A 27708-nucleotide genomic window follows, 5' to 3' on the forward strand; every position below is an offset into this window, starting at 1 on the left:
CTACATGATAATTTTTGTAGTTAACTAATTTTTTTCTTACAACGCTATCATCAGACTTAAAGTGACTATTGTAATCAATAAATCACAATATTGTAAACAGAATTGGAAAAGATATTCTCATATGTAGTGAGGCACAAACTCTGAGTAAATGTCATCTTTGACACTTCAATGGTAATGTAATGAAAAAAGTCAAAAAGTGAAGAGTTAATAGCTGTAAAGGGAAAAAACCTAGGATAAGTATTAACGTTAAAGAACTTTTAACATTGCAGCACATCATCAACAATTGTTAATAATTTAATGGTTATAAAGAATCCACCTCGATTTCAAATAGAAACGGGATGTTGACCTAAGTTTCGGTGCGGATAATCACGTCTTCTTCGGAACACACTAAAACTACAAACTGCCTAAAGACCATGTTGGACCATGCCTCTTTAGGCAATTTGTAGTTTTTGTGTGTTTCGATGAAGGCGTGGTTATCCGCGCCAAAACCGCCAGCATCTGGTTGATATTTGCTATCAAGGTGGATTCTTTATAATCATTAACATTAAACACAAAAACAGTGCGTACATAACAATTTCAGTTAAATTAACTTTCCAAATAAGTAAAATAAGCTATGAATGAAAACAGAGAACACTGGTGTAATATACAGTATTTTCATTCTCGAAGTACAAAATATTTGATGAAGAGCTGAGGGAACATTCAATCAACACAATAAAATTAGTTTCTGATGAGAGTTTTAAAAAAGAGTTTGAAAAGGTGTCACATATGAAAAGTGATACAGAAAAGGAGTAAAAGATGCAACTGACAAGTTTAATTTTTTGCCTTTGTTTGATAATTGGAGGGTATAGGACTGGGGCTCATTCAGTACATGGTCAGAAAATGTGGATTACAATTATGCAACCTCCAGCTGCATTCATGTTCAGTTGGTCTAGTCTGCCTGATTGCCCAGTACGAAATTTAGTGCAATCAGGACAATTAATTTTGATACTCTACTGTAATTGTATCTTATCTTTGCTGCTGGAAATACACTGAGCTGTGGTGTTCTGCAAATAGTAGGAAACCCTATAGTTTCAGGATTTCATTGTTTTTGTTACACTCTGTGATACATGTGCTAGATATGGGATTCTACAGCACTTCCTACAGACACTTGAAGAAACAGCAGAAGGAGCACAGAGGACAGGTATAATTTTCAATTTCTGTTTCCTATGAAAGATATCGTCAAGCAAGAACAGGTTGTAGCCATTGGTTGAGGCAATAAATTTTATTATGTCTAATTCTGCTTTTAAATTTTTTTGGACGTGGAAACAGATAGGAAATGGTGCACCATTAAGTGGAAAGTTGCATGTTTGTGTGTTACCAGTTGTTGTGAGTGAGAACACATTACTGTGTCTTTAGCTAAAATTTTTCTATAAATTTTGAAACTATGTGTGCTGATGTGAATGGTTAGATGTACGAAGTTTATGGGTTTGTTACCAGTCCCCATTTCTGAACTGAATACTTTCATATTGATTGTTCCAGTTATAAAAAAAGGCTGTTGAGGTGTCTTGTATTGTCTGTCCACATACACATTACACCATCTATATGCCTGAACCAGTATTTAATATTAGCATTTAAAGGTTCTTCATTCAAAAATATTGTCCAAAATTCTCCATGAATATTTCAGCCAATGGTGGACTTAGAGGGGATCCCACAGCTATGCCATCTACCTGTTATACAAAGTATTGTATTGTATTGTATATTTATTGGTCCTTTGAATCATACACTCTACAGGGGTACATAATGATATAGGACAAGTCAAGTAATTTTGCAATAAAATTTAACAGAAAAACTGTTGTATGGTTTTCAGTATATAGCAATATAACTTTAACATATGGGAATAACATTTCACAAATATACAAATAAATTTTACACAAACACATTTCATACTTTCGCCCTTGATTATACACACACACATACACACACACATATGTAATAGACCACATATAATACACAGATAAATCTACATGTACACATTTCTTATTTTGGCTTTAATTGTATAAACTATTTAAAATTTTCACAAATTTAAATTGTAGATAAAAATTTATCAGCACTATAGTAGCAATTCTGTAGCAAGTAGTCACTCACTGCAGCTTAGAATTTATGCTTGCCAGTTATTGCCTTAATTTTTTTAGGTAATAATAGTAATAATATTTATTCAACATCAAATAATCAAATACAATTCCTAGAAATAATGCAGTTTCAGGACATTATACAGATTATTCTTCTGAATATGTCAGTTTATAAATTACAAACTAAAGATTTGTTTGTATTAATAAATTTTACATTTTGATGGATTTTACGTCTGGTAGTATACAATCACGATATTACAAATATTTTTTATCAACATTATATTAGTTGTAGGTTACTTAAAACTATGAGCTTGGCATACTTATGAAACACTTTTCATACAGATATAATACTCATCTAGGGAATAAAAAGGGTTTTCAAATAGAATTCTTTTTAGCTGATCTTTTAATTTGTTAGTAGGAAGGGTTGTGAGACTTTTTGGTAGGGCATTAGCTAGCTTCAGCCCAGCATGAAGTGCATTTTTTTCATATAAAGCTGTTCTGTGGCTATTTACATGGTATCTGAACTTTTGCCTTGTATCATATTGGTGCAGGTCACAGTTGAAATTTGGATTTATTGTTTTCACAAGCAATATAACTTTCAATACGTACACACCTATAATGGTAAGCACACCTAATTTTGGGAACAGATTCCGACATGATTCTCGAGGTTTGGCACCACAAATGATCCTGATAACTTTTTTCTGTAGTATTAATAATGTACTTAGGTTGGCTTGAGTTGTTGCACCCCATATTTCTACAGCATAGTTTAAGTTTGATGAGAATAGGGCATGATAAGCAGTTTTTAGTACACCCATCTCCTTACAATATTTGCTAATCATATTTATAGCAAACACATTCTTTGACAGCTTACATGCTAAGGAATCAATATGCATGTCCCATTTGAGGCTGTTCTGGATTGTAATTCCCAAGAACTTTGTCCATTTTTCCTTTTTTACAATGGCATTTCCTATCGATAACTTCATGTCAAATTCTATTTGTATCCTTGTCTTAAATTCCATCATTGCAGTCTTTGAAGCACTTGAATTTAGATGGCTTTCATTAAAATACTTGACTATTTCATTAGTTACACTGTTGCACTGTACCTCCAGACTCTCATAGTCTTTGTGTTTACACACTATTGATCTGTCATCTGCATACAATATTTTTGTACAGTTAGGAGAACAATACCGTAAATAATTAACATATATATCAAGAAAAGAAGGGGTCCCAAGACAGAACTTTGAGGGACTCCATATTTGATGTATGTAATTTTAGATTTGTAAGACCCACTGTTTGTTCTAAGCAAGACAAATTGTTTTCTATTGCTCATATACGATTTTATTAGCTCATAGCCAGTTCCTCTGATACCCAGGTTTCACAGCTTGTCAAGTAATATGGTGATGTTGACACAATCAAAAGCTTTTTCTAGATCAAGGAACACTCTAGCTACATACTCCTTGTTCTCTATGGCCGTTATTATTTTGTCTATTAATTGTGCTGCTGCTACTGATGTTGACTTGTTTTTCATAAAGCCATTCTGATTTTCAAATATTAAATTGTGTTGACTCAAGAATGTAATTAGTCTAGTATAAATAACTTTCTCAACTACCTTTGAAAATGCAAGTAAGATTGAGATGGGTCGGTAGTTTTCAATTTTAGATTTATCACCTTTCTTGTGAATCGGTGTTACTTGTGCTGTCTTTAGACTATATGGGAAACAACCTGATGCAATTACATCATTTACTGCTGTGGCCATGGCATCAGATATGTTGTCTATGCATCTTTTCAGTGTACAAATAGACAATCCATCATAGCCTGCTGATTTTGTATTTTTTAATGACATTACTATGTTTTTGACTTCCTTGTTATTGGTTGGGGCCAAGTATATGCTTTGTTTGATTGGAATGCCCCTATATTTATGCTGAAGATTCTTAAAATCGCCATTGACAGATTTTTCAACAGAAGAAAAGTACTCATTAAAAACATTTGCAATCTGACATTGACATATCATGATATGCCCTTTATGGTTTATAGTAAAATCACTTGTTGATCTGTCCTTACAATCCCTAAAGCTATTTATTACTTTCCAAACAGCTAAACCTGTGTTAGTAGAGTTTCTTAACATTGTGGCTACATATTTACTTTTAGTTTCTAGCAGAAGATCTTTATAGTACTCCTGATAGTTCTTAAATTCTACCTTTAGTCTATTATTATTGTTATTATTTATCATTGCATATTGGAAAAGTCTTTCTCTCTTGCTGTTTTAACTCCATGAGTTATCCAGTTATTTCTTTGTATATTTTTGCAGTCATTTACTGTAAAGGTCATTTCTGGACATGAGATATTGAAGCAATAATAAAAATCTGATGAAAATTCACTGAAAGTAATGCTGTTTTTTTTTCACCCCATTTTAAGCTTTTTAGCAAACTGTTGAAATCATTAACATTGTCATCATTGGTCATTCTTTTTGTCACATATTGTTTCTCTTTTCTATTGACATGAATATTTTCAGCTTCTATCAATACCTGTACTGTGTGGTGGTCAGAAATGGCAAGCTTCAGAACTTATGCACTGCATGTAAAGTGGGACATGTTAGTTATAATGTTGTCAATGTAAGATTTTACACTATTGACCTCTCTTGTGGGCTTGTTTATCATAAATGTTAAGTTAAATTCAGCTAGTATTGCCATTAGTTTTTTAGATACAGAGTCATTGGACAGCAAGTCAATGTTTATATCTCCAGTTAGTATTATGTTAACCCAGTCATTTTTATTGCAGTGTTTACTGTCAATGTCAACAAACAGGTCATTAAGAACATCAAAGAAACTATCTAGGCAATCAGATGGAGGTCTGTATAGGCCTATAATAATTAAGTTCTCTTTCCCTCACTTATAATTAATTGCTGCTAGTTCTATTATACCCTCAATGCTGAAAACACTTACATCTATTACACTATAATTACTACCCCACCAACACGTTTCTCTTTTCTACTGAAGGTAGAGCAAAAGTTCATGGAAAGTGGCTTACATACACTAATTACCTCATCTGTGTATCAGTGTTCACTTATAACTAAAACATCAGGCTTATCAATTGCTGCAATGGTATCCAACTCATTGTGCTTATTGCCAAGACTTTGAAAGTTCTGGTGAATTAATTTGAAAGTGAGTTTGGATTGTTGAACGCTTGATGGACGTGTCACCCTACCAGAACCACTTATACATTTGTCCCTAAAAAAGAAATATCAGTTGACAAAGTGGGTTTGGTATTTTTGACTATCAATTTATTCAAGTTGGTCTGTTTCCATGTACTGGGAGCCTGGGAAGAATCAGCTTTACCTGATGTTTTCAGCAGCCATTTGTCCAGTGTCGTCTGTCTATACCCATTCCTGCAGTCTTCTTGTGTTGTGGAGCACTCATTCTTCGAATGTGTGTGTTTTGAGTATATGTTGTTCCTAGCATTTACGACGATTTCACAAATAATGGATGCTAAGTGACTTTTTCCCCACCGATTGAGGTGAAGGCCATGACTGGTGTAAAGATCTCTACTAAAATGTTGCACGTTAACCATTTGTACATTTGCGTAACGGTTGCAAATTTCTGCATATTGACTGTTTGTGTATGCTACTGCCCTGTTTACACACGAGAATTGGGGGAAGTCATACCTGTGTGGAATTTTGAGAACAATGACGTTTGAGTCATTTAGATGGTTTAGGGCAGATTTTAGGGCATTAACAGCATGCAAACCATCGTTGTGTGCGACGTCATTTGCACCACCACATACTACAATGAAGTCTTCCTTCATTGTCTTTCGAGAGATATTGTTTACAGTTTGTTATACAGTTTTTTTCCTGCTTGCAAGGGTCCTTTTTGTTTTAGTGTTCTATTTGAAAATGCATATGTACATCTTGATTATTCCTTGTGTTGTATGAATGGATATTTTGGTGTTTTGGAGCAATCTTGCTATTTTAATCTACGATTTTCCTTATAAACATTATTGTTTCTAGGATATATAGGCATGGTAATGGAAGAACATGAAGCTTTTTAAATGAGGGTTTGCATGAAGATCGAACTGCTGAGCCTTCCATGGCTCTTATAATTCTTTTTTGTGCAATAAAACAGCTTTTGCTGGGTGGTGAATTTCCGCAGCAAATGAAATCACATCTTAGTAGTGATTCTACTTGGGAATAGTACTCATTTTTATGGCTTGCATTGATGTGCACCCAGCAAGAATTTTTATGCTATAACATATGGTAATTGATTTACTACATAGGTGTTGTGTGTGTTTCTGCCATCGTAGGTCATCTTGGATTCAAACTCCCAAAAATTTGATGCTATTTACGATTTCAAGACTTTTGCCTAACAGTTCTATGGTTGCAGTTAAAGGCTGTTTATTCTGCACTGTGTAGATGCATAATGTTTGTTTTATGTGTGTTTATTATTAAGTTGTTCATTGCGAACCATTCTGATACATGTAAAGCAGTCTTTTTATTTCGTTTTGGAGCTCTTCTGGGTCTTCCCTTTGATACATATATTTGTATCATCAGGATATTTAATGTACTTATAGTTAGGGCTGGATGGTTCCACGTCATTTACAAACAGCAAGAACAAGATTGGTCTCAGTATGGAACCGTGCAGCTCACCGTTTTTAACACACTGTTTTTCTGATTGATAGGACGTTAAATTTTTTCCTTCTTTGTACAAGACTTCAACTATTTGGTGTCTGTTTTGTAGATATCACTTTACCCACTCATAGGCTAGGCCTCTGATACCAACATTTTCTAGCTTTCTAATCAATAGACCATGGTCAATGACGTCAAATACTTTTGAAAGATCTAGGAGTATTGCTGCTGTGTGTTCTTTTTTATCTAATGCATTCAAAGCTTCATTTAAGAAATCAATAATAGCTGTCTCAGTTGATTTACATTTTTGGAAACCATGCTGTGTAGCTGAGAAAATTTATTTTTTTTCATTGAAATCTACGAGTCTTCTATAAAAGATTTTTTCAATTATTTTAGAAAAAAAACAGATAGTAGAGAGACTGGCCTATAATTTGTTATATCTGTTTTCTCACCCTTTTTGTACAGTGGCTTCACGTTAGCTATTTTTAACCTTTCTGGGAAGATTCCCTGAGAAAGTGAACTATTGCATATGTCTACCATGAGCCTGACTACTAAGGGTACACATTTTTTAATGATATGGTCTGGTATGTTGTCAGTACCAGAGGAAAATTTTGATTTTAGCTCCCCTATTGTTTTTACCATTTCCTGTTCATCTGTTGGGTATCGGAAGAGAGACTTTTACTAGGGATAGTTTTAATCTGATTTGTAATGACAGCATATTGAAAGTTTTGCTTCACCAGAATGTCAGCTGCCTCAGAGAAATATGAGTTAAAATTATTTTCTATCTGCTGGGGATCAGCTACTACAGAAGGCTTTCATTTTATTTTTTTACATTTGCTATGAAGGAACTATTTGCCATTGTATTTGTTTCTTTTATGACTTTAGTTAAAATCTTTTTGTAATTCTTAAAATAGGAATCAAATTCTGGGGATGTGGTGTACTATCTAGATATTTGATGAAGTAATATCTTTTTCTTCATAGATACTTGTATCCCTGTTGTGACCCATTTTATTATCAGATCGCTTTTCGTGACTGTCTTTTTATGGAGTGGAAAGCAAAGTTCAAAATAATAGCTAAATTTTTTTAGGAATTTGTTCAACTTATTATTTTTACTTTTACATTCATAGATGTCTTCCCAAGTTTCTTTACACAGATAGTTAAGGAAATGTTGTATATTCTGGTCATTATACTTCCTAGATGTAGTTAGACATTCAGTTGAACTAAACGGTTTTCCTAATTTTATACTAATTTCTTGGGCTGTGTGGTCCCCAAAGCCTGTATTGTGGGTTTGTGTTGTATGTTTCAAGGGCATATTTGTAAATATTTGAGCAAGGATTGTGGCTGAGGCTTTTGTGATGTGTGTTGGCATTTCTATAGTAGCCTTTAAATTGAAAATTGCTAAGAGGTTCAGTAAAGCAGTTTTTTGATTGGACTCATTTGCAAAGTCAATGTTGAAATCCCCACATATAATTAGTTATCTATTTTTTGTGTAGTCTTGTTTATTTTCAAGGTTCTTTAACATTATGTTAATACTGCCAGTTGGCACCCTGTATAGACAAATTATAGCATTTTTTTCGTTTGTGATTTCAATTCTATTTACCTTAATATCTTTCTCTATGGATAATTTTTCTGCATACGGAGTACATCTAAAATTTATGCTATTTTTAACGTAAATACAACTACTACCATGTTCATACAATTTCCGACAAAAATAACCACCCAATACAAAATTTGAAATGCATGGTATATGAAGTTTATCTTTGTCAAGCCAATGTTCAGTAAAACTTAATACAGAGTTGTTTTTAATGTCACTTTCCAACAAAATTTGAAATTTGTTTACTTTGTTGGATAGAAATTGTACATTTTGATGAAATATGGTCAGGTTTGGAGTTAAACACAAGTTCTGAAACTTACTGTTCTTAGTACTTATATTGGAATTTCTCAATGGAAGATAACTTTTATTTTCAATTTTCATTTTCCCTTAGAACTGGAAATGCTTTTGCACTAAGCATGTCAGAGTAGTCAGTGTCAAAGTCATTCAGTTCCATGGTGTTAGTGCTAAACCAGTACATCAATTCAGTCAGAATAATAACACATTCCCCTACTTGTAAAATGGAAAACAAATTGCAGACATCAAAGAATACTAATTTCCTACAGTGGGAGCTAAATAGCTTTTCATCTTCTTTTCAAGGTCCACTGAATTCTAAATACATGCTTTGGTGGCAGTCATGTGTATACAGGGCATTTGTAAATGAATGGTACAATCTCAAAAATTAATTACAAATTGACTTATTACTTTATATGAGCAAACCTTACAACGTAAGTCCAAGTTTTTGATGCATCAATCACAATCTTCAATATGTGCGCCCTTGGTCACCCATCTACATGGTAATCAAATTCTTCTTGTTCTCAGTGTAGCAAGTCCTCTATCATGGTCTACAGTACATGCTTTATTTCATGACACACTTCCTCAAGGGTCACAGGCAATGGCAGTACATAAATTCAGTCTTTCACAAACCCCCACAAAACGAAATTGCAAGGTGTTAAATTTGGCGAACAGGTATGTTTCAAGGGCATATTTGTAAATATTTGATCAAGGATTGTGGCTGAGGATTTTGTGATGTGTGTTGGCATTTCTATAGCAGCCTTTAAAATGAAAGTTGCAAAATGTAATCATCATAACTGGTGTTCAGCTGGGGTTACAACCAGATTTTGAAAATGTCTCGAAATGAGTTATCTGCCAACATTTGTTCTTGACAAAAAATGAGCCTTGCACTTTCGCATGTGACACTACACAGAAAATGTTCACTTTTGGAAAGTTACACTATCAGCATATGAGATTTCTCGCTTGCCCAGAGATAGACATCGTGTTTTCACCTTGCCACTTACATGGAAAGTGGATCATCACAGAAGGTGAGGCTTTCTATAAAAAAAATCTGTGTCCCTCATTTTTGACTCCAGTATGTCACAAAAGTCACACCATTTAATTTTGTCTGCTGGTATAAGGCCAACACTAATCCAACTATGTGTAGTTTAAAACATAGCTGCTTGCACAGTACCCTCCACAACTATAATCTTTGGCATCAACAATTCCCTCCTTGTTTTACTAAGTGACATTCAAGGACTTCAGTGAAATGTCTCACACACTCTTTTGACATTTGCATCAGACATACGAGGTGCTACCGAAAATTTTCGGGACTGGTGCTGCCATCTGTTGTAAACCTTACCTTTTGACTAATGGTCACCATCACCCTCAAAATAGTTCCCATCTGCAAGTACCCACTTTGTCCCAGCCCTTCTGCCACTGGTCCAACATTTTCTGGAAGCCCTGTTCTTTGAGGGTGATTATCACCGCCAGTGATGCTTCTCGAATCCCCTCTAGAGTGTTGAACTGATGTCCTTTCAACTTGAGTTTCAGTTTAGGGAATAATACTAAGTCCAATTGTGCCAACACCATGTTGTGTTTTGCCAAAAAGATCCTGGTGTACATTAAAAGGCATGCACTTAAATGTGAATTGCAGAGTATTCATGTAGATGTAGATGTAGATACTGCTGCATGCAGCTTTTAGACCACTTTCAGATGCAGTTAGGAAAGTATATTATTCTATTTAAAAATCATACTTGCTTCAATATCAAGACACTTTAAGACATAACAAAGTGCACATCCCTTAGTGCTACCATTTGCTCAGAATCATGTTTGATACCTGGACCTATTCACAAAATAAATGGGCTACTTCTCTATGCCTCTGCATATTTTCTTTTATTAGTGTTCTGCACTGTTCTGCTATTTTTATATATTTGATAATCACATATTATTAGATTCAAGGGCAACTAAAAATTTCAGTAATTTAGACTAAATTCCACACTAATTACAGAACTCTGCCACTGACCACAAAAAATGTTGCTTTTCTATTTTACCAGATTTTCTTTTTCTTTCATTTTTTCCTCTTTATCTTTTGGGAGGGGCAGCTAATAGAGCAATCTGTGGCACTGCCCAGCCTAGTTGTGGCCCTGACTGAAATGAGGATACTGAGAATCACTGAATGGTAGTGTAATGTGAGCTTTGAAAAATGTGGCCATTTCAGTTCAGCGTATTATTATCGTATTATTATTTGAGGCAGCAATAAACAAATCATAGACCTTGAGCTACTTACACACCACTCAAGTGGGACTATACAGAACAAAACAAATCTTGTACAATCATATAGATCTAGCTGTCATTGCAAGAACTGGTAGAATGGCTTACAGCGGAGAGCATTAACTGTCTATTTCAAATAATTCTTCTCATTATGTCTGAGAACTAGGTATATTTCACATGCATACTAAAATTGTATGATTATCACAAAATATTTTTCTCAGGCTATAATTAATTTTCATCTACATTATAAATGGTTAATATTTGTGAACATCATCATAATGTCTGAAGTATTAGTTTCTTGTGCTTCTTGTTCTTTCTTCCTCCAAGCTATTCTGGGTGAAAGTCTTATTGAAACCATTCTCTCTTCCTTAGTATTTTGTTATGAGATGAACCATACAGTAAAAGTAGATATAAAGGGGCAGTAAACAAACATCTTTCAAAACAGAAGACACATTCTCTCAAAAGTTTTTAATCACCATTTGTTGCAAACATTATTGTCAGATATAAATGTGTTACATATAACATAGTTTACTGAAAGATTCATTTTACCTGAGATGGAGAAAGAGTATCATACAGTACCTTAATTACAACACTCAACTGATTAGAAATATTATTTATAGAAAGGCACTTATTAAATTGTGTAGCAAGTGCCTTTAGTTTCAATAAAATGTAATGCTTTCTGATACTGAGAAGTCATTAGTATCTATGAGCCTGATACAGGTTATGAAGTGGTATCCACTCAGTTCCTTCATTGCTATGCTGTGAATTCCTCTGGATTTTTGAATATGTTGATTCTGTGCAAATGTCAGGCTGAAAAATAAAATAAAGGATGAGTTAATTTAGCTGTGATGTTATCTTATTGTAACATGACAATTCTGATTAAATTTTTGCTCTGCAGTATTGGTGTCACTAGGACAGTTATAAGCAATGAAAATCTCTTTGGAATACTTTAACTGCTATGTCACAGGTATGAAATTTATTAGGTATGTGATTTATTGCTTACTGTTCTATATTTTTCTCAGTAACCTGATTTTATATGCTCCCTCTATCCACTTCTCTAAGAAGGAATAATCTCATCACATCAAGATTTTTCATATTTGCGGGCATTACTGTGTGTAATATATGCTGGTGGCAGAGGGTTTGCGCAGAGTCGCTAGCCAGAAGCGGCCTAGAGAAAGACAGTTATCAAAATAAACACCGCCTCTCTCAGCAGACGTCAAGGTGACATCTGATGGCTAGACAGATGGCTGAGACACACGGGCCTAGCACTGATGCCGTCAGTGCCAGGTATGTGGCACACAACATGAGTAGCACTTGAAGGCAGCTGGACCCCCGGCCAGTGCCAGTGGGTGATGATGTGAAACATGGCTGTGCCTGCACCCGCACCAGTGGTAGGGTAAGATGACAGCCACGCTTGGAACTCAACCTCCTGCCTGTCTGAGCAGGAATCTGGCTTGCTGATGAAGTGGGCCTGGGATATCCTTGGCACACTGTGGTTTCAAGTCCAGCAGGTAGGCCAAACTTGTGACTGGTGCTGGTGTCTCCAAGTTCTCCCTTCATCAGTTATACTGTTCATTTCCTAGTAGTACCGCCGAGCTCAAAACGAAGCTGCTATGAAATTACTCCTATTTATTCCCAATAAAAACACATCAGTCATGCCAATGTGCCATTAAGTCACATTCTTGACAACACTACTAAATCCCACTGGTGAAATCCCCTTGCCTGCATCGCAAGAACCACATCTTACCGCTGTAATGGCATTTTTTGCAGAGCTCTGCCTGGGCCATCTATCAATGAATAAACTGATCTATTACTGCCTACATCTTGGACTTGCCTTGTAGTGGTGCTACACTACTCCCTTTTACGTGAAGATGTGATCCCCGAGTACCCGGCTGGAAACATTGTCTACCAGAGATTCCCAAGTCCTATGAACGTCGTATCATATTTAAGGAACCAGTTCTCTCTACAGAAGTGTTCGGCACCTTTAACCACATTGTTCAGAAACCATATTTAATATGCAAGTTTGCTTATTAGACTTTCTCTTGTACTACTATTTTACTTATTTGCCATTCAACTTAATAGACCATCAGTTCTCTTGGAACAAACAACACATTGTGCCTTTATTTTTTGTCCTGCTAGCCATGTGCCCTTGGCAACTGTCTTTCTATGCCCTCATGTCCTGTTCTGAGAGCTTGTATCCTTCTAAGCTCCAGGAAATACATATCTCATCAACACACACACACACACACACACACACACACACACACACACACACACCAATGTTCCGCACACACTCACTACACATATTGTCTCCTTGGCATCTCTACTGTGTCATTCAGTCTCACAACAATTTGGAACATCATTCAAGCCTTTGGCCCTGCAAGAACAGTTCACCTAATTGCTGATGAAGTGGGCCTGGGATATCCCTGTCACACTGTGGCTTTGAAAACATATTTCTAAACCTATCCCCAAACATGAACCACATATGGTACTACCCCTCTGAGCCTCTCATAGTCCTAAAAAGGAACAGCTTACCATTCCACATAAGTCAATCACTTAATGGTGCAAAAACAATATCCAACAAACATAGAAACAGAATTCCAACAAATTTTTGGATTGCAGCTTGAAATTTCTAACTTCTTACCTCAATATTTTGACTGACAGCCTGGCAGCATCTTCAAATAAAAATTACTTGATTATAGCTGCTTTATTTATGGCTCAAAAGACATATCCAATATCCATTTTTGGAATCTCTGTCTGACATGTAATCGACCTGCTATCTTCTTGTGCCTCCAGACCTTCTTCGATTATTCCTCCATCTCTTGTGAGTTATGGACACTGTATTCCTTATTACTACCAGATTTTTATTGCAGAACTCATTTAGTCTCTCTCTTTCTCATTCCTACTATCATACTGGTATTCTGCCATAAATCTGTCCTCTACTCATTTCTCTAATGAAGACCATTACACATTGAGCTCATAGCCAAACCCTTCTTCAGGAAGTCACACACACACACACACACACACACACACACACACACACACATAAATATAAATTCACAGAATCAAGCACACCTCACGTGCACATGACTGTAGTCTCCTCCCACTCCAGCCTACTGAATTAACATGTTCAGTATAGTCACATTCTCTGTCTCTTCATATTCTGTCTGTGACATTGACATAAATATATGAACTATTATTGTTAGCATTGTTTTACTGTCAATTCTCATAAGAACAATCCTATTGCTCAACTACTGACAAAAACTCTCTCTCTGCCCTGTTATTCATTTCATATTCATAATATTCCCATTGTACCATTTTCTGCTGCTCCTGAAATTACCTTTCTCTTCTTTCCATTTCACTTCACTGACCCTGCTGCATCTAGATAGGGTGTTTGCATTTCTCTTTCCAGATTGTCTGACTTCCCTACCATGTTTAAACTTCTGACATTTCATGCGCTGGCTTGTAGAACGTTTTTCTTTCATCAGTTATTCAGTCTTTTCTTCATGATAACCTTTCATTTGGCGGCCCCTTCCAGAGACCTGAATGGGACATTAACCCAGAATATTTAGCCATTGAAGTGTATGTCACAATACCCTTGATTCAGTTTTTAAGATTTAAATCTTGTAGACGTTACATAAAAATAAAAATTGTTGTGCAGCAATGTATTCAATGCATTCAAGACACAGCTTGGAGTCAATTGTTTGTCTATTAAATCATGGTTTATTTACACTTTCACATTAGCTCCACTTGTTTTCACAAAATCTAAAAATATAACATCAAAACATAAGAAGTGTATTTATTATTGTTGTCCATCTCTACTACACATTTCCAAAGAGCTTCTTTAGATTTTAACTCATAGCAAATTAAATATAGAAAGAAACTTCCACATGGGAAAAATATATTAAAACAAAGATTCCAAGACTTACCAAGCGGGAAAGTGCAGGTAGATAGGCACAATGAATGAAACACACAAACACACACACAGAATTTCGAGCTTTTGCAACCGTCGGCTGCTTCGTCAGGAAAGAGGGAAAGAAAAGGAAAGAAGAAAGGATGTGGGTTTTAAGGGAGAGGGTAAGGAGTCATTCCAATCCCGGGAGCAGAAAGACTTACCCTGGGGGAAAAAGGACAGGTAAACACTCGCGCACACACACACATATCCATCCGTTCGTGGATCTACTGTAAAATCACCACACACCAAACACAGAGTATTACGGACATCATTGTGGACACACAACACATCCTCCCAGCTGAAGGCCACTCTGCACACTGACTCATCAGATATGCAGCTCTTGCCACCTAGCGGTGCAAAGATCTACTACTCCTACTTTCCAGATGGCAGCACCAGGCCCAAAAATTTAGGATTCCACTTCATACAAGGCTGACCAGGAGTGTTCATCTGACAAAGGCATCCAGATCCCACAAATTTTTGGTGCCATCTTTTCCTGCTGTCATTCTATCTTCAATACAGAAGTTACACCTGCATCGTAAGCATGACAAGTAAATAGTGGGTAGCCCATAAAAATCTAGAATGGTTGTCTCTGCTTATACTGTAAGGTTTGCTCATATAAAGTAATAAGTTGTTTTATTAATAATTTTTAAAACTGCACCAATCAGTTATAAACACCATGTATGGGTTGACTCACATAAGATGTGATGGGGTTTTATTTCATGAATAGTTCTTGATACTGAAACGAGCTTTACAGGAGATGATAGTATGCTCAGGTGCCTGAACTATGGTATGTGATAAATAGTCTTCACTCTTGTACTTATCAAGCCAGTACGATTTTTAAAAAAATAGAGTAATGTACTTTTTAAACAGCATCCAAAAGAGCTTGAAAAGATGGGTACAGTGTTGTAAGGCTTGTTAATGTTGAGGTTGAAACTCTTCACCAAAAATTGGAGAAATATTCTAAAACTCACATCAGCTAGAATCAGCTACTGCAATGCAAATAGCTTATGTCAGGTTATGTCACTGTATCAAACCTTTCAAATTTCCTGCACTGCAGAACCAGCAGACACTGCGTCATCTACTGGCAGGTCATTTATGCTTCAACATTCCTTGCATGCAGATATGTACATCAGTGAGTAGAATTTGAAGGTGCTAATTTTATATGGTGAATGGTGTCACAACACATGTTGCCAAGGAATGTGGTATCAGGCAGAAGAGTGTCATTCATACAAGGAATGTGGGATCAGCAAGAGGAGTGTCATTCACATCTTGCACCAACATAAATTCCATTTGTATCATCTGCCACTACATCAGGCACTTGAAGGACACCATTTTAAAAGTCATATAGAATTCATCAATTTGCTCTGCTTCACTTGGAAGACAATATTACATTTTTCAATGTCTGCTCCTTACAAACAAAGCAACATTCATAACATATGGTAGTGTAAATTTACACAGCATTAACTACTGGGAGACTGAAATTATGTGCTGGCTTTATCAGGTACATCACCATCTGTGGCATGTCAATTTATAGTGCAGTATCATAGGAAACTCCTTTGTGGGACCACACCTCATCTCAGACTTGTTAAGTGAAAATACATATGCACACTTTCTTATGAACAATCTCTCTGTTCTTCTAGAAGAAGTACCACTGATTAAGAGACAGTATACGTGATTTCAATACGATGGCTGCCCAGCTCATGCTTCCTGTGTTGCAACACAAATACTGAATGAAAAGTTTCATAATCATTGGATGGAATGGAATACTGCAGTACAATAGCTGGCCAGGTGTTTTGATTTGTCTCACCCTGATTTCTTTCTATGGGGAGCAATGAACGATGTAGTCTTCATGAAGGCCCAACTATGCCATATGATAAGTGCCAGTGAACTGCAATCTTATGTACTTCTGATGTACTTTCCACTGTTCATCTATCTCTTAAATGGCAAGTGAAAATACATCCTGCAGTCAATGATTAACAATTTGAGCATATATGCAAGTAAAATGTAAAAGTATGTTTCATTAAGAAAAGTATTCATATTGTGGGAGACTGGTTGCCAGTCATTCTGTATACACTGTTTAGCTTATTTAAAGTGTATTCCATCTAATTACTGTGCTGAGTGGTATTTATAGACACATTTGCATGACAGCAGGTGGTTTACTTTAGAAGCATTCTGTTGTCTCCAGGCAAAGACACGTTAGGTATTATTTTTGTTCAAATCTAAGAAAGTTAATACACTAGCTTCCTTTTTCCCCTGAATAGGGATATTTACTGTTATGACTGAAAGTAAACAATGACAAGGAGGGTTTAAATGGGAAAGTGGCTAAGGAAACTGTCGTTTCCATAAAAACCTGTAAACACACACACATTTGAAATAGTTTCCTTAAGCCCCAAATGACACACCCAAAGGTAGCAGATGCTGTAGTTCCATACATAAGAATAATGGCTGTCAATGTATCTACATCAAATAGAAAATGAGGGTTTATCTTAGTGGTGTTCACCCATCTTGCTGTATATAATGATGGAGCATCGCGTAACAGCACTGCTTGGTGATGTTCTTTCAAATTTTAGTGTGTTTCATGGAATCTTTCGTGAAGAGTTTCATCCTCAACATTAAAAGGCATTACACTGCTGCATGCAGCTTTTAGACCACTTTCAGATTCAGTTAAGAAAGTATATCATTCTATTTAAAAATTCATACTTGCTTCAATATTAAGACACTTTATGACATATCAAAATACACATCCCTTAGTGCTATCATTTGCTCAGAACCTTGTTTGACACCTGGACCTATTCACAAAATAAACAGGCTACTTCTCTATGCCTGTGCATACTTTCTTTTATTAGCGTTTTGCACTATTCTGCTATTTTTTCATATTTGATAATCACATATTATTACAATGAAGGGCAACTACAAAATTCAGTAACTTAGACTGAATTCCATACTAAATTCAGAACTTCGCCACTGACCATAAAAATGTCACACACATTTGAGACATACATTGACTCAAGTTCTTTTCTATTTTATCAGAATTTCCTTTTTTTCATTTTTTCCTCTTTATCTTTTGGGAGGGGCAGCTCCTAGAGCAATCTGTGGCACTGCCCAGTCTAGTTGTGGCCCTACCTGAAATGAGGATACCGAGAATCACTGAATGGTAGTGTAATGAGGTGTCTGTTGTGAGCTCTGAAAAATGTGGCCATTTCAGTTCCGTGTATTATTATTTGAGGCAGCAACAATCATAGACCTTGGGCTACTTATGCACCACTCAAGTGGAACTATACAGAACAAAACAAATCTTGTACAATTATATAGATCTAGCTGCCATTGCAAGAACTGGTAGAATGGCTTACAGCAGAGAGCATTAACTGTCTATTTCAAATAATTCTTCTCATTATGTCTGAGAACTGGGTATATTTTACATGCCTACTAAAATTGTATGATTATCACAAAATATTTTTCTGAGGCTGTAATTAATTTTCATCTAAATTATAAATATTTAATATTAATTATTTGTTTAATATCGGTGAACATAATCATAATGTCTGAAGTATTAGCTTCTTGTGGTGCTTTAAGGTTCTTAGCACTAAGTCATATGTCATGTAGAAGCACAAAATTGTATACTTAAAAAGTTCTTTCTTCCTCCAAGCTATATTGGGTCAGTCTTTTTGAAACCATTCTCGCTACCTTAGTATTTTGTTATGAGATGAAATTTTGGACTCAGAACCATACACCAAAAGTAGATATAAAGGGGCAGTAAACAAACATCTTTCAAAACAAAAGACCCATTTTCTCAAAAGTTTTTAATCACCATTTGTTACAAACATTATTGTCAAATATAAATGTGCTACATACAACACAGCTTACTGAAAGATTCATTTTACCTGAGATGGAGAAAGAGTATCATACAGTACCTTAATTACAACACTCAACTGATTAGAAATATTATTTACAGAAAGGCACTTATTAAATTGTGTAGCAAGTGCCTTTAGTGGCAATGAAATGTAATGCTTTCTGATACTGAGAAGTCATTAGTATCTATGAGCCTGATACAGGTTATGAAGTGGTATCCACTCAGTTCCTTCATTACTATGCTGTGAATTCCTCTGGATTTTTGAATATGTTGATTCTGTGCAACTGTCAGGCTGAAAAATAAAATAAGGGATGAGTTAATTTGACTGTGATGTTATCTTATTGTAACATGATAATTCTGATTAAATTTTTGCTCTGCAGTATTGGTGTCACTAGGACAGTTATAAGCAATGAAAATCTCTTTGGAATACTTTAACTGCTATGTCACAGGTATGAAATTTATTAGGTATGTGATTTATTGCTTACTGTTCTATATTTTTCTCAGTAACCTGATTTTACATGCTCCCTGTATCCACTTCTCAAAGAAGGAATAATCTCATCACATCAAGATTTTTCATATTTGCAGGCATAACTGTGTGTAATATATGCTGGTGGCAGAGGGTTTGCGCAGGGTTGCTAGCCAGAGGCAACCTAGAGAAAGACAGTTATCAAAATAAACACTGCCTCTCTCAGCAGACGTCAAGGTGACACCTGATGGCTAGACAGATGGCTGAGACACACAGGCCTAGCACTGATGCCGTCAGTGCCCGGTATGTGGCACACAACATGAGTAGCACTTGAAGGCAGCTGGACCCCCGTGTCAGTGCCAGTGGGTGATGATGTGAAACATGGCTGTGCCTGCACCCGCACCAGTGGTAGGGTAAGATGACAGCCACGCCTGGAACTGTGTAATGGTCCAGGGATTCATGACTGGAGCAGATTCGTTTGCCATGAAGGCCTAGGCTGTAGGGAAGGGACCGTTTGATATGGAATGGGTGGCAGCTGTCATAATGGAGGTACTGTTGCTTGTTGGTGGGTTTGATGTGGACGGATGTGTGAAGCTGGCCATTGGACAGATGGAGGTCAACGTCAAGGAAAGTGGCATGGGATTTGGAGTAGGACCAGGTGAATCTGATGGAACCAAAGGAGTTGAGGTTGGAGAGGAAATTCTGGAGTTGTTCTTCACTGTGAGTCAAGATCATGAAGATGTCATCAATAAACCTGTACCAAACTTTGGGTTGGCAGGCTTGGGTAACCAAGAAGGCTTCCTCTAAGTGACCCATAAATAGGTTGGCATACGAGGGGGCCATCCTGGTACCCGTGGCTGTTCCCTTTAATTGTTGGTATGTCTGGCCTTCAAAAGTGAAAAAATAGCGGGTCAGGATGAAGCTGGCTAAGGTGATGAGGAAAGAGGTTGTAGGTAGGGTGGCAGGTGATCGGCGTGAAAGGAAGTGCTCCATTGCAGCAAGGCCTTGGACATGCGGGATATTTGTGTATAGGGAAGTGGCATCAATGGTTAACCATATGAAACGGTCCCTTCCCTACAGCCTAGGCCTTAGTGGCAAACGAATCTGCTCCAGTCCTGAATCCCTGGACCATTACACCAACAACCTGAAAACAGCTTTCGCATCCCGCAACTACCCTCCCGACCTGGTACAGAAGCAGATAACCAGAGCCACTTCCTTATCCCCTCAAACCCAGAACCTCTCACAGAAGACCCCCAAAAGTGCCCCACTTGTGACAGGATACTTCCCGGGACTGGATCAGACTCTGTATGTGGCTCTCCAGCAGGGATACGACTTCCTAAAATCCTTCCCCAAAATGAGATCCATCCTTCATGAAATCCTCCCCACTCCACCAAGAGTGTCTTTCCACCGTCCGCCTAACCTTCGTAACCTCTTGGTTCATCCCTATGAAATCCCCAAACCACCTCCCCTACCCTCTGGCTCCTACCCTTGTAACCGCCCCCGGTGTAAAACCTGTCCTATGCTCCCTCCCACCACTACCTACTCCAGTCCTGTAACCCGGAAGATGTACACGATCAAAGGCAGAACCACGTGTGGAAGCACCCACGTGATTTACCAACTGACCTGCCTACACTGTGACGCTTCTTATGTGGGAATGACTAGCAACAAACTGTCCATTCGCATGAATGGACACAGGCAGACAGTGTTTGTTGGTAATGAGGATCACCCTGTGGCTAAACATGCCTTGGTGCATGGCCAGCACACCTTGGAACAGTGTTACACCGTCCCAGTTATCTGGATACTTCCCACCAACACCAACCTATCCGAACTCCGGAGATGGGATCTTGCCCTTCAATATATCCTCTCTTCTCGTTATCCACCAGGCCTCAATCTCTGCTAATTTCAAGTTGCCGCCACTCATACCTCACCTGTCATTCAACATCATCTTTGCCTCCACACTTTCGGCTTGACTTACATCTCTGCGCATAGTCTTTGCCTTTAAATATGTCTGCTTGTGTCTGTGTATGTATGGATGGATGGATACGCGTGTGTGTGTGTGTGTGTGTGTGTGTGTGTGTGTGTGTGTGTGTGTGTGTGTGTGCGCGAGTATATACCTATGCTTTTTTTCCCATAAGGTAAGTCTTTCTGCTCCCGGGATTGGAATGACTCCTTATCCTCTCCCTTAAAACCCACATCCTTTCATCTTTCCTTTTCCTTCCCTCTTTCCTGACGAAGCAGCCGCCGGTTGCGAAAGCTCGAAATTCTGTGTGTGTGTTTGTGTGTTTTATTCATTGTGCCTATCTACCGCCGCTTTCCCGCTTGGTAAGTCTTGGAATCTTTGTTGTAATATATTTTTCCCATGTGGAAGTTTCTTTCTATTTTAATTTGTTATGAGTTAATATCTAAAGAAGCTCTTTGGAAATGTGTAGTGGAGATGGACAACAATAATAAATACACTTCTTATGTTTTGATGTTATATTTTTAGATTTTGTGAAAACAAGTGGAGCTAATGTGAAAGTGTAAATAAACCATGATTTAATAGACAAACAATTGACTCCAAGCTGTGTCTTGAATGCATTGAATACATTGCTGCACAACAACTTTTATTTTTATGTAACGTCTACAAAATTTAAATCAAGGGTATTGTGTCATACACTTCAATGGCTAAATATTCTGGGTTAATGCCCCATTCAGGTCTCTGGAAGGGGCTGCCAAATGAAAGGTTATCATGAAGAAAAGACTGAATAACTGATGAAAGAAAAACGTTCTACAAGCCAGCGCATGAAATGTCAGAAGTTTAAACGTGGTAGGGAAGTCAGACAATCTGGGAATATTATGAATATGAAATGAATAACAGGGCAGAGAGAGAGAGTTTTTGTCAATAGTTGAGCAATAGGATTGTTCTTATGAGAATCAACAGTAAAACAATGCTAACAATAATAGTTCATATATTTATGTCAATGTCACAGACAGAATATGAAGAGATAGAGAATGTAACTATACTGAACATGTTAATTCAGTAGGCCGGAGTGGCAGGAGACTACAGTCATGTGCACGTGAGGTGTGCTTGATTCTGTGAATTTATATTTATGTGTGTGTGTGTGTGTGTGTGTGTGTTACTTTCTGAAGAAGGGTTTGGCTATGAGCTCTATGTGTAATGGTCTGCATTAGAGAAATAAGTAGAGGACAGATTTATGGCAGAATACCAGTATGATAGTAGGAATGAGAAAGAGAGAGTGTAAATGAGTTCTGCAATAAAAATCAGGTAGTAATAATGAATACAGTGTCCATAACTCACATGAGATGGAGGAATAATCGAAGAAGGTCTGGAGGCACAAGAAGATAGCAGGTCGATTACATCATGGTCAGACAGAGATTCCAAAAATGGAAAATGGATTGTAAGATGTTTCCAGGAGCATAGACAGACTTGTATCACAATTTTGTAATGATGGAGAGTGAACTGAATTTTAAGAGAATCACCCAGAAGAACCACTGTGGAATAAGTGTTCTAAGGAAGATGAGATGGGCTAGAAAATCTCAAAGGCTGTAGATACTGTTAACAATGAATACCATAACAGTTGGGTTGAATAGATTAGAACTAAAATATCTAAAAACGGCAACCACCAGAGTACAATCATATATACAATGAAGGTACCTGCAAAGAAACCTTGGGTGACAGAAGACATATTTTAACTGCTCAATGACAAAAGTTATGTTTAAAAATGTTCAGGGAAAGACAGCAATACAACAATAAAAGTCACACAGGAAATAAATAAATAGGAAACTCAGGGAAGCCAAGGTGAAATGGCTGCAAGAGAAAAGCTCATTTGAAGGGCAAAAACACTAAGAATTCGACTTTCAAATGCAAAGGAGGAAGTGAATATGTGGAAAGATAACACTGAAGAGCTCTAGAAGAGGGAGGAGCATATGATGATGTGGAGAAGAAATGGGAGTGCTGAATACATAGAGGATCCAGTACTAGAGTCAGAGTTTAACAGAGCTTTAGAAGACTTGCAATCAAGTAAGGCAAAGGGAATAGACAACATTACTCTAGAATTTCTGAAACTGCTGATGGGCATGGCAACTAAATGACTGCTCAAGACTATTCAGACTTTCAGGAAGCTACCACAGAATATGAAAGCCCCCAATGACAAATAAGTGTGAGAAGTATTGCCCATCAGCTTAATGGCTCATGCATCCAAGTTGTTGACGGGAATAACATGCAAAAGAATGGAAAAGGAAACTCAGAATATGTTAGAGGAGGCAAAGTTTGTCTTTCGGAAAGGTAAAGACAACAGAAAGGAAGTTTTGAAATTGTGACTGATCATGGAAGCAACACTTAAGAAAATGAAGAGATATTCATAGAATTTGTTGACTTGGAATAAGCATTTGACAATGCAAAATGGCATATGTTTGAAATACTAACAATACTAAAAAGAAGCTACAAAGAAAGAGGAGTCATATGTAATATGAACAAGAACCAAGAGGAAACAATAAGAATAGACGATCAAGAACAAAGTGCTTACATAAAAAAGAGTGTACAACAGGGCTGCAGTCTTCAACCCATATTGTACAAACTTAATGTCAAAAAAAAGTAATGACAGAGATAAAAGAAAGTTTCAAGAGTGAGATTAAAATTCATGCTGAATGGAATATCAATGATAAGATTAGCTGCTGACATTGCTACCCTCAGCAAAAGTGTAGAAGAATTACAGGAGCTGTTGTATGAAATGAACAGGCTAATGAGCATACACTATGGACTGAAGAAAGATGGCAGGAATACAGAGCAGCACATGTGGGATTAGTGATAAACTTAGCACCAAAATTGATGACCATGAAGTAGACTGAATGAAATAATGCTGCTACCTTGTAAACATAAGAACACATGATGGACAGAGGGAGTAGGAGATAAAAAGCAGACTAGCACAGGCCAAGAGGCCATTCCTGGTAAAACAAAGACTACTAATATCAAACATAGGCCCTAATTTAAGGAATAAATTTCTGAAACTGTGCATCTGGAGCACAACATTGTACTATGGTAGTGAATCATGTGCTGTGGGAAAACAGGAAAAGAAGAGAACTGAAGCCTTTGAGATATGGTGTCATAGATGAATGTTGGAAATTAGTTGGATTGTTAAGATAAGGAATGAGGAGGTTCTCCTCAGAATCAGCAAAGAAGGGATCATACAGAAAACATTAATAAGAAAAAGGAACACAATATTATGGAAAGGATAGAATGCTAGTCACCATATAGTGGAGATGTTGAGTCAGAGAAAGGCACAACGATAAGACTACCAAACATGTAAGCCTTTGGCCAACAAGGCCTTGATTGGAACTAGACAATGTACACATACACATTCACACAAACACACATCACACACACATGACCAGTGTCTCTGGTTGTCAAGGACAGACTGCAAGCTTGGTGATAGGATTTGTGTTAAAAGCTCAGTGAATAAATTTTTTTTAAATGTACTTAGAAATTTGCCTCCTTAAAGTAAGTACCATCCGGGCATTCTATCTCTTTATAGTTTTAAAATTTCTCCAGATGGATTTTATCGTCAGGTATAACTATATCACACAATGAAATAACTTTTGAACTGTTTTTGATGGTTTTATCCTTGAGTAGGTTATTTTTAATGTTCACTATTATTTTTGCCTCAATCGGCCACTGCTGGATCTTGTTGATTGCATTTTATGACTGCATCTATTGCAATGAGTCATATATCTACAAAAGTGACAGGAATCTATGTATTCCATTTTTTACATGTAACAGCTATCTCTGAAAAAATGTCTGAAAGCATGCATGCATCCAGTATGGTTTGGTGCTCATGTTATAATGAACTAAACTATATCTTAAATGGAAAATGAGCACAGAGAACGCAACTGCTTTTGCAATAGACTGGATAGTAGCAATGATATTCATCCTGCTTTGTGCTTAAAGCTTTCTCAGTGCATCAACAATGAGACAATTATGTTAATGTACTTTTATTTGTTGTAGTTGCAAAAGGAAGACAGAAAAAAATATTTATTTTACAGTATCAAATTGTAAGAAAAGGAAAGGTGTATTAATAAGTAAAGTATTCAGAAATCTTGTTGTGGACACATTAGAAATAAATACAAGATGTAAACAAATTGAGGACATCATTTTGCTTTTAATCTATCTCAGTAGTACTAAAGAGCCTACATTTAAATAATCAGTGAGTTTCTGGACATTATATTCCATCTAAAATTTACTTGGCTGGCATATATGGAGGATCTCATGATAAGGTATCTCACTAGGTATTTTGACAACATCTGCACATTAGAAGAAAAGGCTACTATCCCAAATAGGAATTGTTGAGGTATTTCATTCTTAATAGAATTACTGCTGTATCACATATGCTTCCACTCTCAATTTGGATCCAAAATGCATAGTTTCAATGCACCAGAGATCAAGGTGGCACTGCATATACATTTGGTCTTACTGGTCTACTTTTTCATCATTCCCTTCCATCACTGAAGTCAAATTTTGGGAACAGCATCATACTCAATCTCTCAGAAATCTTACCTGCCTATGATGGCACTCCACTGATAATGGCCTCAGCAGCTATCAGGTATTAAACTTAAATGTGGTTTATTACATTTTGTGGCACCATGAGGACATTAAGTTAGCTATACAAATTGTAAAACAGCTTCGGTTTTCTGTGCAGATAACACAAGTGAGCTGCCAGCAGCTCCAAGTAATGTAAGATGCTTTGTTTCCATTTACTTCCACAGTAATTTGCATTTCTGGCCATTCCTCATGCACGTGTGATATACTACACAACAGTCAGTCATGAAAAACATGTTGTTTTGGGAAGAAAGTGTAGCTACTACTGAATGATCAGGGGCTATGAGCTGAATCAATAACTTATCTTAGCTACTAATGAGATACATATTTGTAATACATCTACTGAACTACAAAAATTGTGATTTCACTTTTATAATTAATTTAAACTACACAAACAGCAGGGATTTATGACAATGTACACTGTCAGGTCCATGCTGGCGGTGTCCTTGGCTCACTGTACCCAATATTACATAATCAGGATTTGGTAAAGAAAGGATTCAATTAATGCCAAATTCTGTGTAGTTGTTAGACTACTAAAGCAGATGATTAGAGGTTAAATATTCTCATTGGGTATTATTATATGAATGTTATGCAGCCTTTTATATGCCCTAGATCTAAACATCCAGAACATTCTTCTCCACTTGCTCAGACAGGGGAAGATGGTGCCAATATGCTGAGTGTCTGGGGGGATGGATATCTTATAAAAAGAAGTTAACAGATTCCTCACTTAAGGTTGTGTATCAGCTGTTTATCACTCACTCTGATATCCATCTGAACACTGTGATGTTACTGTTGAGGGTATATAGTATGCACCAGTGGTATATGAGTGGCTGGGGATGATGTTATTGATAAATTCACCCATTGACTTATTTGATTAATGTATAACTTTTGTCTCACAGCTGTCCCTTCCAGGAACAGATCTGCTATTTCATATTGTGTGTGGTACAATACTTTTTGATACATCTTCTTTTTGTTCACGTACTCTTTTAGAGGTGATTATAAAATAATTTTTTTGATATGAGAAAGGTTACTGCCCTTTATATTTGTAATAAGCAAGAACCGTAGTTTCACTACATTTTAATGTGGAAAAGAGCACAGTAGACCTACAAAACAAAGTACAATAGCTACATTCTGTGCACGGAAACTCATGAAAATGTAACTACTGCTGTGATAATGACGCTCCACCCAATTGTGTTACAGCCAAAATATAAATTCATTGCATCACAGTCAAAAGATACACTGAAGTGAAAAATTAAGGGACTGTTATATTAAAGTGTGTTCATGAAGACCAACATCTATTCTCTCTCTCTGAACATCATGACAATTTGATCTGAAAGCTGAGATTAATGGCAACATAACCTTGATACAAGAAGTCAGCTGTTTTCACCATAACAAGTAGTAACAACATAGCAAGATCTTTGGGCATGACTGATATCTTTGAATTGAGATAGGATGAGTGTGAGACAAATTGTAAGGGCACTTTATTTCTGACTTTGCTGTATTGGTTTTGCAGTTTGCAAAGTAAATATACTGTGTGGTAATGGCTGTCTTAGAAATCCTCTAGTCATTCAGTTGCTGAAATCATATTGGCTTTCTTTGCTTCCACCCACTGGGCACTTCCTCTGCAAACCATGAGAGTTGTGTCACAAATGGCTAAAATTTATAAGTATTCTACACTATACCTTAGACCTATATGTAACAGATGGCAAACATGTGCAGTGGTTCAATACTCTTGTTGGAATGTTGGTATGGTAGCAAAGAGAACTTCATCACAGATTTACATGAGGTCAGAGCCTTATTATTAAACAAAACTTGAAGACAACCAAAAAAGGAGAAAGGAGAGCAATGTGACTAGAGTGTGGTGAATTCTAAAGTAAATTATTACTGAATAATCTGTGTAAAAAACCTAAGAAGCTTCAACCTCACTTAAAATCACTAAGCAGATCAAAATCAGTTACTGTGCCACTCAGCCACTCAATGA

At 36.8% G+C, this 27708-nt stretch overlaps 1 protein-coding gene across 1 annotated transcript in view; it reads right to left on the minus strand.

Annotated features, from left to right (window-relative positions):
* Positions 1-11419: 11419 nt before the first annotated feature.
* Positions 11420-27708, minus strand: part of LOC126336261 (Down syndrome cell adhesion molecule-like protein Dscam2) — a 103081-nt gene continuing 86792 nt past the window's right edge. The window contains exon 8 of the mRNA XM_049999757.1: positions 11420-11674. Within this exon, the coding sequence (XP_049855714.1) occupies positions 11561-11674 (114 nt within the window). The 3' untranslated portion in view covers positions 11420-11560. The remainder of the gene's footprint in view (positions 11675-27708) is intronic.

Source organism: Schistocerca gregaria, chromosome 2 (assembly GCF_023897955.1).
Source record: "Schistocerca gregaria isolate iqSchGreg1 chromosome 2, iqSchGreg1.2, whole genome shotgun sequence".
Lineage (NCBI taxonomy): Eukaryota > Metazoa > Arthropoda > Insecta > Orthoptera > Acrididae > Schistocerca > Schistocerca gregaria.